Below are 13,785 nucleotides of genomic sequence, written 5' to 3'. Positions count from 1 at the left end.
CAAGTTTGTCGACTATTTTGTTGGATATGAACAATGTGGAAACAAGGCTGGAGCCAACACACACAGATGATTCAACTGAAAATACTCTCATCTCTGGCAACAAACAATTATTACCTCAGGTCTCTGGCTCACAGGTTAATACTTTCCCAGATTCCCCTGAAAAGGCTTTCAAGTTTACTTCTGAAGCCTTTGAGTATCAATCAAATGAGTATCAATCAAATCCAGCGATGCCCATCGCTGTTTTAAAGACAAATCACATGCAAAACATGCAGATTTCCTCAAATTCTCCTTTCTCTATCAAGCAAACAACATGCACGTACCCATACAGCAAGGATGTTAATGATCTCCTGGAGAGTCAAGTATTTACCGGTAAAAAATGTTTCACCACTTTGCACACGTCAACCTGTGTAGAATTTGGCTGCAGTCATCCAAACTGGCTTTCAGTTCACACTTCTCAGAAACATATTGAGCAAGCTGGGCTGTCTACCTCAAAAACAAAACCTCTTCTTGAAGCGACTGTATCAGAAATCACATCACAAAGAATTTCTGAGTATTTCAGAACCACAGGATTATATCCTTTAACCTTTTTGCCTGAACATTTATCAACAGTCAGGACTTTAGTTCCAGCTGACACCGCTCTCCCAACATTGTTACCATCATGCCTACTGCACAGTATTTCCCCCTCACTGCTGCTGACCCCAGCCTCTTACAGTGTCACTTCCACGCTGACACATGAGGTAGTCGAGAGAAAATCGCTCCCCACTCGTCTGACCCTCCGACCCCACCATAAGGAAACCCCCCTGTGGACTGGATCTTATAGAGCCGGCCACACTGACTCAGACTGCCAACCCACAGAGGGCTCAATGGGTAAGTCTGCTCCTGTTGACTTCTATATGACTATATGGGATTGTTGTGGCTGCTTAGTCATTCAAGTCATGTTCTGTAATGACTTGACCCTGTTTGAAAAGGAGCCCACAGCTGAATGGAGCTCAATGAATAGAACATATGTAGTGCTGGAAATATGAGAAGCACGCATGACATGGAAAACAAATGACTATGTTAGAGTTGTATGTTATGTTGAGGTTCACGTAAAGAAATAAATTGAAAAACTAATTTAAACCTGCATTAACTTATATATTGGACACAAGCTGCACATTACACTTTTAAGTTGCTATAGCAAATTTGTTAGCAAACAGTCACCAACAAGTCCGATATTTATTTCCCTTTTAGCTTTCTTTTGGTCTCCACCAACTCCTGAGAGAAATATGTGGCTCCTAAGCAACTTAATGCTTCACTGTGTAGTGGTGTCCAAAAATGAACTAACGAATCACGACTTTTTTTAGTGTCCTAGTACTCATGAATCCCAGACCTTTCACACTCGCTGTTATCGCAGGGTACTGCTCACGCTGCCTGCTATGGTGGTGCTATTGCTCAAATCATAGGAAGCGGCGTACACTGACCCAACAGACTTAGCATTTAAACAACACATTGATTGCTGTTTCCAGTATTTGAGCCGTGAACCGTGAAATATGATCGGAAACAAATTTTTCAGATTATTCCGACACCACATGAATGCTGCACAAATGCCCTATAGATTGTTGGTCAGTGACATTTCTGTATCATACATAGCCTACCTACATACAAGTGGGATGCTGAATCTAGGGTTGCCCCCTCTTAGATGATTAGTCGACTAATCGGTCGTTTTGGTCTTAGTTGACTAAGATTTCTTTAGTCGATTAGTCATTTTTTATGCTTTTTTCATGCCGAATGACTAATTTCCAAGAAAGTTATTAGCACATCTCTGGTAAACACCATAATTACCGCATCATTGCAGTGGTAAAACCAAAACACTGAACTGAAAGACGGGGAACTGCAGAGTTGGGGGATAATTCTCCGTGGGTTCATCACTATGATCGACCCCTTTTCAGTATTGGTAATAAAAAAAAAAAGAGTATAGCAGCTTTAAGTTTGATGATTGAATACAATGAATAGTTAGAATATTGTCTTTTTGTGTTGAGGGAACCAACTAATGTGACAGCATATCAGTAAAAAGGATGGCTGGATGAATTAATTAATTTAGTTTAATTTGATCATTTATTGCATTGATGGAACTTGTGTTTTTCCGTTGTACTGAATTGTTGCATTTTCTCTTTCATAGGTCACATTATCTGTAACCAAGGGCCTATTGAAGGCCACCACACTGCCAAACCAACACTTCTCCCATCTGTTTCTCATCCACCTCTAACAGAGAATTATAATGACGTCCCCACATTAAAGACAATACAGTCACCGCCACCATCAAACAAAATATCGTCTACTCAGCTGTTTCCAGATGTGTCACCAAACTCATGCTTAACGGCCGAGCGATTATCAACGATTCAGCACTCTGAAACAATCCAACATCTGTTCTCAGTTCTGAATCAGGATGTAATGTCTCTGCTAGATGTAACAACTCAGAGCACGTCATCGACCTCAATAACGGGTCAGCTGACCCTGTCTGGGCAAACTGAATTGGAGTCTTCTCTCTCAACATCGTTGTTTGAGCCCTCAGTGATGACGTTTACACCAGCTTTACCCTCCGAGACACCCAAAATTATAAATCCTGTATTTACAGTAGAGTCTCCCAAAGCCTCATCTTCTACGATACCACTGTTGCAGACATTCTTTACATTCTTGCTTCCTGATATTGGCGTCTCCTCTTTGCAAGATAATCTTGAAAGCCCACCTGTAACAGACTTACAGTCAACATCAGGCACAGAATTATGTTTTGGTCAAACGACACTCATGCAGACGTTAAGCTCAGACGTTTCATTGATGTCCCCACAACCAACATCTTGGGCTCTTCACATGAGCCTTCTTTTAACTGAAACCCTTTCAGTCCCATTATCTATGATCAAGCCCTCTAAAGAACAACCATCTATCAAGTCAGCTCATGAGCAATTCATGCCATCTGTGCAACAAACACTCCATACACTGCTGTTTGGGGAGTTTTACCACATGTCCTTAGTCACTGGAATGACAGCAAGCATGGATTTAAATACAGCAGCAGGCCCAGTACCAGTGTCTGAGGACCATTTTGATCCAACTGCTCCCTCTACTGTTCAGGAGCAGTACACTACATCCTTCATTCATCAACTGCAGGATCTTGATCCCTCGTTTCCATCATGTGGCCAATCTGTGATGCTGGATCATGTTTACATAAATGGTTGTACCCCACAAATCAAAAGTACCTACATTGAGAACACAGTGGAGCACTTTCTGGACAGTTATTCACAAAATGAGGAGCACTGGACCTTTTTTCCATCACAGTCAAGCGGACAATTCTTTTCGACCCAGACGTCCAGGAATTATCTGTCAACGCATCCCCTTCCCTCAGAAGATGTCTTAAGAGAACAAGCTGAGTCAAATGAATTCACGTCCTTGCTGTTGGTGTCAATGATGCATCTGTCTGCCACTACAGAAATAAACCACCTAACAGCTACTCTACAAATGGACATTTCAGACACTCTTCCTGCTCTAGAGGGCACTGGCTTCTCACAAATCAGTCAATCTGCCTTCAGTGGCAATTGTGTCAGTTCAGAAAACTCCTTGTTAATCTGCCAACCGTCCGCTACAGACAGCAGTGGGTTAATCACCCTGCAGACTCTGAGCACGTCTTTGAGTCGATTTTATGAGATGTCAACTGCATTATTAACATCACTACAGGCTGTAGGCTTTTCCTCATATAGAAGAGAGAGCTCAGTCCAGCCAACACCTTCCTCAGCTTCTATCTCAAGTAAGTACCATCAAGGGTACCATTACCATTGAGCAAGGAACTTATGGAACTAACGCTCCAAACTTACGCAAAATTTTGGCGAGGAAAAACTGGCATGGCCATTTTCAAAGGGGTCCCTTGACCTCTGACCTCTAGATATGTGAATGAAAATGTGTTCTATGGGTACCTACGAGTCTCCCCTTTACAGACATGCCCACTTTATGATAATCACTTGCAGTTTGGGGCAAGTCATAGTCAAGTCAGCACACTGACACACTGACAGCTGTTGTTGCCTATTGGGCTGCAGTTTGTTATGATTTGAGCATATCTTTTATGCTAAATGCAGTACCTTTCTGGACAATATTTGTCATTATTTGAGGTTGTTAATTGATTTCTAATAATAGATATATACATACATTTGTATAAGGCGAGCATATTTGCACACTCCCATGTTGATAAGAGTATTAAATACTTGACAAATCTCCCTTTAAGGTACATTTTAAACAGATAAAAAATGGGCATTTAATTTGCGATTAATGGTGATTAAATATTTGAATTAATTTACAGCCCTAAGTTTTTTGTTTACAGTAATGTTTACTTAATATTTCTGTGCAATAAATAATTTAAACATTGTATTTCATATTTCAGGCTCCATGAATCTCCGACCCGAAGTGTTGCAGTCTATTCCAGTGTTGATGGCCACTGTTGGCTTCCCCTTCCACTTCTCAATCCCACCTAAAACCTTCCAAGACCCAGAAGATGGTGATGCAGACGCTCTTTCTCTGGAGATCAGGTTGATTGATGGGCCTCCTCTCAGCGTTGGTACGTGGTTGGCACTGGACGGTCTGGAGCTTCATGGTGTCCCTCTGGAGGTGGACCTGCAGTTTGCTCCTCAGCACCTCCTCCTGGCCGCCCGGGACGGACAAGGCCTGAGCACCGGGCTGCCTCTGACCCTGGATCTCCGTCGTAGCCCCGTCGACCCCTGTCACGTCTTCACCCTGACGGCTCAACGCAGTCTTCACTCTGTTCTCCGTCACCGCCGCAGGGTGGAACTACTGCTGAGAAAACTGTCTCGCTTCTTTAACAGCTCTAGCAGCCGCCACCTCTCCGTTGTTTCCATGAGGCCTGGGTCCACTGTGGTGTCCTGGTACAACTACAGCTTGTGTGGGATGGCTCATAGTAGAGTTACACTGTGCCGTGTTGATCAAATACGGAGCATGTGGCTGGCGATGAGATCTGCAGATGGATCAGTCAGCCCTGCATTCAGAGAGGCAATGCTTCCAGAGTTCCCCATCACTAAAGTTGGACCCGTGAGCTACAGACGAGACTGTTTCTCCACTAATTCTACTCCCTTATTTGATGGATCTACCCCTGCTGTCCACACTACCCTTACTCCAGGTTTAGCCACCAACGCATCCCTCAGTCTCCCCTCTAATACCTGCGTCTCCACACCTCCAGCTATCACTGCCACCTCACAACAGATCACCCACTATCAACGGATGGCTGGCATGATCACGGCCCTCCTCGTCGTCTGCCTTCTCATCCTGATCGTCCTCCTCGTCGCCGCAGTTCTCCATTTCTGCAAAGGTCGCTGGAGGTCAAGAACAGTCGCCATTTGGCCTGCAAGCAGAGTGCTCTCAGTTCGAAGCAGGGATCTGAGAGCTATAAGACCGAGGCGGCCTCCGCTATTCCAACCTGAACTACCTCCACCACCGCTGAGACTGTGGATTAACCTTTCACAAGGCGATGAGGGGCGAGTTCCATCAGCGCATGAGCAAGGAAGGAAAACTGTTGACAAGGCGCTACAGCCTCGTCGTCCACAATATGACTTTTCAAGTATCGAAAAATAGATGGTTTGTAACAAAACCTTAGAGTTCCAGTCCCATTCAGGATCATAACTATTAAATGAGTCTATTTATTGCATTAAGTTCAGTTTCTAAAATGTTTTCAGATGCCATCATGGCAGTTATATGTGTAAAGTTATTACAAACTGCTGTAATTGTACACCAGTTAGTCAATCATTCTGCAATTTTTCCAATTTTAAGAACAGTTATTCTTATATTTTTTAAACAAAACAGCAATAATACTATTTTACCACTCAAATGCAATGTAATTCATATATAAAGAGCTTTTTCATCCTACTTTAAGTTAATGACACAAAACATCACTTCCATATTCAACCACAAAATTTCTCTATTGACAGCTTTTATTGTGTTACACAATATGTGAACAGCATATCTACAAAATGAAGAGTAAAAAAATGTATAAATTCCTCGTTAAGAGTTCTATTTTTATTTGATGTCCTTTGTTTTTTGGGAGGATAAGGTTGACACCCAACTCTGAAAAAAACACACTGTGGTCCGAAAAATCTCATCCGTGGCAGGGGTGAAGCGATGGATCCGTGGAAACATCATCTGGAGGACTTGCCGTTTTCGTGAACGTCCATACTGTCAAAAGGGGAAAAATTACAAGTCTGATTAAGACATCGGAAGCAATTTGGACACATTCAATATGAGAGGAATGTTACGCCCATAAAGTGACACGTACCCGTTCTCGTCTTTGAGCTGCTGGTACAACTCAAACTTGTTGTTGACGGAGCTCACTCTTCCGACAAACTCTTGGTGCTTCCTCGAATTGGCTACGGTGATGCGATTGCTCCACATCGTGAGGAGCGAGACAGGACCTGAAGCAACAGCGAGACAAAACCACAGATAAAAACACATACTCGGTAGGGCCTGAGGGATGTCATCAGCTGGAATAAGCTCTAACTGGCACAGCCTCATAATTATCAGTGCTTCTCTGACACTTTTCTGTCGGTTTGTCAATTATTTTTTGAGGTGGTTTCTATTCTAAGCAGAAAAATGATGATGAGGGTTGTTACCTTTTGCTCTCTCCGGAGGCTGAACCTCCTCAATGCACAGGCGCGGCTTCTTGTTGAGCGGCTCCGGAGAGTCCGGGGAATCCTTGATCACCTCAGACTCTGGCTCTTCTTTATCCACCAAACCCTTCAGTCTTCAGGTTAAAAACAAAAACACAATATGGCATGAGAGAATAGAAAGTTTATTGACACATCCCATCCAAAAGCCACAGTAAAGATTCTCTTTGCTACTAAATTTAGGTCATTTTTTTTACATCCCAGCACCACTGACCTCTCCGACTCCTGCCAGCTTTTGTCGTCTGTCTCCTTGCTGCCGTTTTTCTCCGTCCTGTCTTCCCTATCCTCCCTCTTCCTCCCTCTCTTCTTCCTCTCCTCCTCCTCGGGAGGTTTGCTGCGGCAGGCGATGATGCAGTCCAGCACCCGCTGGTGTCTGTCAGTGGCTCCGGAGTGAGTTTTCACTAATGTCTCCAGCTCGTTCCACATTATACGATACTGCTCATCTCTGGGGATAACGACAACAACGCAGACACATTAGTGACTCTGCTGTTTTCTCTTCATGGATTTTTGATGTTGACTGTGGAATAAATACCTCTTGGGGCCTTTGCCTCTGGATCCCACGGTAGAAATAGGGAGTGGGTCGTTCTTCCTCTCCATGTCTACCAGGTTGTAAACTGTCTTCTGGCAGGTCAGAACGTCCTCCTCTGACAGAGTCTCTTTCACTATCAGGTTAGCTAATGGAACCACCTAGTGGAGGAAAACAGGAATGAAGGATGATGATGATGTGGGTAAACAAGTGCAGGAAAAACAAGCCAAATATTTTGGAGTGTGACGGAAACTTCATTTTGACAGAAGTAAACAAGAGTGAAATCTAGAAGAACTAAAGTATCGCTGCATGCTGCTCACTCACCGCCTGCATGTTGAAGATGGTGGTCTGGGAGATGATCATTGGCCAGTATCGAGTGTAGCGTTCCAGCTGAGCTTTGGCCCTCTCAACTGGTAGCTTCCCCGAAGGATCATGGGAAGACTCTGAAACAGGAGTGAGCCGGTTCTCCCTCATAAATTCACCAAAGTCCTGAAACAGACAAAAAAAAAAGAGTTATTATTTGAAGATTATTGACGTGTACTGCAACACAGCTGGCGTGAGCCGAACGTACAGTGATGCGGTAGTCTGTCACTCGGCCTCCGCAGCCCTCGCTGATGGAGGGCGGGTCCTCCAGGGTGGAGCGGTTGCTGTTGAGCACGTGCAGGAAGATCTCGCCTCCGTGGCTGCTGAGCATGTGGCTGATGACCTTCGACCCCGACTTCCTCGGCTGCTCCAGCAGCACCGATCGACCTGTGGGCCGATCAAGAAGGGAAGCAGTCGACCAACAAGCCAAACGGTTAGTCTGCAGATCAATTCAGGGCGTGGAAACTTGGCGTGGTCACAAGAAAATGTCCAAGTGAAAGCGCTTAGATAAATAACAGATTACAAAAGAAGGTTTATCCAGCTTACCGTTGAGGAGAAAGTTTGTTAAACATGACGAGGGACGACTGTTTACGTCTGTGGGGGAGATGCGATAGGCTCCTGTACAGTAATGCAGTTCTGAGGTGGGAAATAAAAAAACACAAATAAATACTATTAAATCAGGCTTCAGCATTTCAAAATAAAATACTAACTAAACATTTTTGAAAATGTAATGCCAAAAGAGGGAAAAATTCTCCCCTGGATAATGTTTAAAGATTAAAATCCTTCAAATCAAATAATAAATGACAAATAAGAATTTCAGCAGACTTATACTCACCTATGCTGTTGGTTCGTGGTGTGCACCATTTCAGTGTAATCGTCTCTTTGAGTCCATTTTCTCGAGTGCTGGAGCCAGCCATATGCAAGTCTCCTACATGACACAAAGATGACATATGAATTGTTAATTCCTGATGATATAAAGTATTAAGCATGCATAAATTCATCAAGAAAGAATCCGCAGACTGGATTCCTAACACGGTGATTATAATGTAAACAATGAAAGCTACTTTGAGCACAATGTATTCATTTTAGTACATAGAGCAAAGTTTGATTTTGCCTCAAAGACTACTCGAATGCCTCATTTTGATTCATTTCTTTTCAGTACTCACCGCTTTTAAAGAACTCCAGGTGAGCGTCTCGGTGATGCAGGAGCTCAACGTCATAATTGGCCGACGTGTTGGCGTGCTGCTCTTCCTGTCCATCCGCAGAGACAACAGATACAGGTCAGTGTGAAGTCAGCTTCTTACAATGTGCAAACTAACACACGCACACACACCCACACACAGGCACAAACACACATTAACACTGCTGATTTCATGTTCCAAAGGGTAAATGATAATGAACAAAGTAAAAGAAAAAAAGCTCTCTGGGTGACTTTAAATATGTTTTTTCTTCTATCCACATAAGAGACTAATGTTTAACACAAATGTCCTTAAATTCACACAATACTGAGCCTACACTTGCTTGACATAAATCATGGATTCTCAATCTGACAAAGCCATCTTTATGTAGTTTGGGCCCTAAGCCCAAAAATGGGGTCTGGCAACTGCTGATCTAAAACAAACTTTTTAATCACAAGCTATGAATTTTATGACTTTTTACACCTGGAAAAATAGCAGTTTTGGGACGGCTAAAGGTGGAATCGTGTTTAAACATTTTAAAACTATTTATCCAGACAGCACAATGGACCACACCAAGACACTAAAGGGGGAATGAGTGGGAACTGATGGGGGAAACAGAGACCAGGGGAAAGTTTGGACAACTTTTGGACACTGACAGTATTTAATAACTCAGAAGAGGCAACGCTGGTCAAAGATGTTTGGATATTAAAAAAAGCTGAATGTGACGTTCATATTCTACATTTTTTTCATAAAAAATGTCAAAACAGCCAAAAGAAAATGATTTTCCCAGAACAATTTGAATTCCTTGTCAATGTATTTATAAGATAATTTAATTTAAAAAAAAAAAAGAAGTTAATTTCAGGTGTGCAGGTTTTACTCTTTTCCAGCAGACCCCCAACTCTGGGTGTCCACATGAGACCAGAGTTGCCTGTCCTTTACTGGAGCCTCACCAGCAAATCCGTAGACCAACTGTCACATCAAAACAAATTCACGGTAAGCCTGTTGCAACAGTAGACTAGTACACTACGTGGTGTAAAACTCTGACCCTTCCTCACTTGGATGTGTGTGTATGATAAGAGTACTAACCTGTTCGCAAACATTTAATGTGGGCTAGCAAAACAGAAAATACAGCATGAAACCAGCAGCAGATTCACAGTCAAATCAACATGCAGATGAGATAAACAAAAAGATGAGACTGTAAAGTTTCATGAGTAATTATCAGTGAGGAAGGGCTTGTACATAAAGATTAAGCAAGCAAATAAAGTAGGCTGTGAGAGAAAAGGAAAAATAAAATAAAAAAAAAGTGAAAAGAGGGAGTGGCTCACTGCATTCTAGACATGTCAACATTTTTGTACAACAAAAGAAAAACTATTTTAAACTTTATGTGAGTTTTAATTTTGGCGAGGTGTGTGCAAGGCCAGCCGAAGGGCAAGACGCCCCTTACCTTCATGGGGATGTTTGTTATGGTGGTGGAGGCCAAGTCAAAGTGCTGCTGGACCAGGATGTTGAGTTTGGTGGCCAGGTGTCGCCCCGCACGAACACTGTGAACCTCGCTGGTGAGCAGAGGGGAGATCTGAGACAACAAGAGAGGAAGATGCAGTGAGAACAGCTGTGGCGTGGTATTAAATCTAGCATTATGTGTCATGTTTTTACACGTAAAAGTCTTCCTTGTTAGCACCTACATCTTTCTTCGGTCGGTCGGACACCAGCGTGTCCTCACCCTGTGGGTGGATGTGAATTAGAACCAGGTCGCACTGCTGGATGGCCATCAGCCTAAAACACACAACAATGAGTTGGAAAATAAGAAAACAAATGTATGAGTCATTTATCGTGCTCTCAAAAGTGAAAAATCGCTACAAAAACACTGTTGTGTATGTATGTATGAATGAATGGTATGATGTCAAAATCATTTAAAAAAAGAGTGATTTCTTTACACGTCATCTGATACTGACCTGTCTGAGCCTGCTGCCAGCTTGTTTTGTTCTAAAATAGTTTCTTGGATGCAGTCTTCCAGCATGCGCACATGAGTATCACTGCGATAGAACACAAAAAGAGCACTACATTAGCATGGTCTTAAATGATATGACACATACCAAGAGCTTCTTCTAGAAATATAAACTAATGGGGTAAATGACGACCATAAGATAAGACCCTACATGTATGTGTTTACCTTTTAGCATTGGTTAGGCAGATAATACGGCCCCTATTGGCAACTCTCTCTGCTGTGTCCATCATACTGGTGCGCCTCTCGTGCTGCAACTCTGTGATCTTGCATAACGACTCCACCGCGGCAACCAGCCCGTGCAGGATGCTGCAACACTCTGGGTCCTCACGCGGGTTAGGAGGCCCGACAGCTGCCAGAGCTGACATGAGCTGCCAGAGAGGAGGAGAAATGACATAATCGTATTGCAAATCTGGTTCTGAAGAAAACTTCTGCAAACATGTGGTTACCTATGTCTATTAGAAATGTTGCACTTCTCCAAAATGGAGCTGCTGAAAACACAGCATGAAAATGCAACGATAGTCACTATAGGACCTACTGTAGGACCTACTGTATACCAACAGGTATATTATATAAGTTATAATTGTTAGTATGACAAAGGTTTTTGTGGGCGGTGGATTACCTCATGAGTGCTCTGGTCTTCCTGCCTCCAGCTATTCAAGATGTGGAACTCTGAATCACTCACAATGTAATTAATCTGTAAAATAACAAGGTGGTGGAAAATGTTAACGTCATTGGTGCACTCTAACTACATTGATTAAAACTTTCTAAGCATATCTCATACGTTAGGTTTCTCCTCACTTAGTAAAGATAAAAACAAAACAAAAAAACAAGAAGCTAACCAGCTTGTGCAGTGGATAAACATCGTAGAGGATCCGGCAGTACTCCATGGAGCACTCCACAGCACAGGTCCACAGGGACTTGGACACGGGGGCCAAAGGAATAACCCCTTGAGCTCGACTCTTCGTCAGCACATCACACTCCACCTGCTGACGACTTGACTCTGCCATGTAGGGACAGTGGTCCACCACGAAGACCGTCTTGTGAAACACTGAGAACATCTTCATTTTTGCAAATCTGCAGTGTGTGTGCTGATCTGAAAGGATAAATACAGAAGTTGTTTGGTTACGATTGCCCAGAAGTCTTTATAGATATTTAAATCAATATCGTCCCCACAAACACTAACCATACACTTCCACGCAACACACACACCTGTCTTTTTTTATATATTCACTGTATTGTTATTGTTGTTATTATATATATCTTGTCCTAATTGTTTATCACTATTATGTAGTCATATTATTTCTTTATATTAATATTGTCTCTAGGTGGAGGCTTCAGATCAGCCCAGTGTTTTTTTTTTGCCTCTTCTTGCACTTTATATTATTCATTTTTTTGTTATGTTGTATAGTCTTAAATTGTGCAAAACAAATAAACAATCAAAATAAATAAGCGTTTAATAAGATTTTAAATAAATACATACACACAGCCTTACATATATGATGCATATAAACTAACAAAACAATGCCTGTGTTATACAGTAAGTATAATGTTACATCAGTATGACAGCATCACATTCAAATTAGATAAACAGAAAACATGTACAAACTTTATAAACACAACACCTCTTATATGAATATGTATCTTCCTATTTTACCACCACATATATTAACATTTATAAACATAATCATTTGACGCTGTTACTGGTTGTGTGAAGGGCGATCTCCTTTTATATTCATACACTGCCATGTTTAACATGTATTAGTGTTGTCAACTCACCTCGAGGAAACCTAGGAAATGATCTGAAACCGTCTCTTTAGGTCAAGTTTGGACTAATAAACTACCTGACTACCAAACCAGAGAGCCAATCAGACTCAGGACATGTTACATACAGCAGGCTACCATGACAACATGCTAAAGGAGCATGTCACTGACTGTCTAGCCTGTTAGCCTGTTAGCTAACACTAGCCGCAATCATTTGTCTGCTGATTCACGTGTATTACCGGCTAAACACACATTTACCCTTCATGGCATCTGTGTAATAATAAACTGAATGTTTTCTATTCAATCCACCTCCAGAGGACCATTATCTAACTGTTTTACACACTTTAGAGTGACTAGAACAAACAATACTCTTTAAGCCGAGTCAAGCTAGCAGCTTTGTTATTGGCGGATATATGTCCGGTGGTGGTCCGTCACCGTTTTCCTTCCCCTGGTTCCTGGAGCCGCATTGTTAAATGTTTCCTAACCTTCATTTGTTTATGTGATTCAGCCACATATAAAAATCACAATTTATATATTTTTTATTGAATTAAACGTTGGTCACGCCACCAGACAAATATGTTATTATTAGATCATTACGGACATACACCTTTGTGATTACGAAACAATATATTTACACCTTTTACAACCATATAAATTGAATTCAAATATTATTTGCATCCGAAATTCCATTATAACATGCTATTTAGTAGCTAAAAGAGTATGCGAGATGTTTTAGTATGTCTGAAACCTTAGTATGAAACCATTAGTACGTGTATTGCATATTATATATATATATATATATATATATATATATATATAATATATATGTTATATATATATAAATATATTATATATATAAATATATTATATATATAATATATTTACATATATATAATATACAATTCACGTACTTATGGTTTCATATGTATGTCTGAAACCTTAGTATGAAACCATTAGTACGTGAATTGCATATTATATATATATATATATATTGATATATATGTAAATATATTATATATATATTTACATATATATTATATATATATTATATAATATATTTACATATATATTATTACATATTATATAATACATATATATAATATATAAATATATTATATATATGTAATTGAATTAATTAATTGAATTAATTAAAGAAAAAAAGAAAAAAAAAATCGGCTCACGGACGGGAGCGGGCTCTTATCGTTCACTTAAAAGAGCCGGCTCTTTGAACCGGCTCGTTCGTGACCGACACATCACTAGTAC

General features: G+C 41.2%; 1 protein-coding gene across 1 annotated transcript; it reads right to left on the bottom strand.

Moving 5' to 3' along the window:
• Positions 1-5,942: 5,942 nt before the first annotated feature.
• On the bottom strand, positions 5,943-12,944 carry ints13 (integrator complex subunit 13). Its single transcript, XM_074625412.1, has 17 exons — positions 12,538-12,944; positions 11,601-11,854; positions 11,381-11,455; positions 10,927-11,129; positions 10,709-10,789; positions 10,439-10,529; positions 10,201-10,329; positions 8,745-8,829; positions 8,414-8,506; positions 8,125-8,214; positions 7,787-7,965; positions 7,540-7,704; positions 7,222-7,376; positions 6,904-7,134; positions 6,636-6,766; positions 6,302-6,437; positions 5,943-6,201 (listed from the first exon to the last, which is right to left on the bottom strand). The coding sequence occupies exons 2-17, from the start codon at positions 11,823-11,825 to the stop codon at positions 6,165-6,167; spliced, it is 2,106 nt and encodes a 701-aa protein (XP_074481513.1). The 5' UTR covers positions 11,826-11,854; positions 12,538-12,944; the 3' UTR covers positions 5,943-6,164.
• Positions 12,945-13,785: the final 841 nt, after the last annotated feature.

Source organism: Sebastes fasciatus, chromosome 23 (assembly GCF_043250625.1).
Source record: "Sebastes fasciatus isolate fSebFas1 chromosome 23, fSebFas1.pri, whole genome shotgun sequence".
NCBI lineage: Eukaryota > Metazoa > Chordata > Actinopteri > Perciformes > Sebastidae > Sebastes > Sebastes fasciatus.
This window is presented reverse-complemented; position numbering and strand designations above follow the sequence as displayed.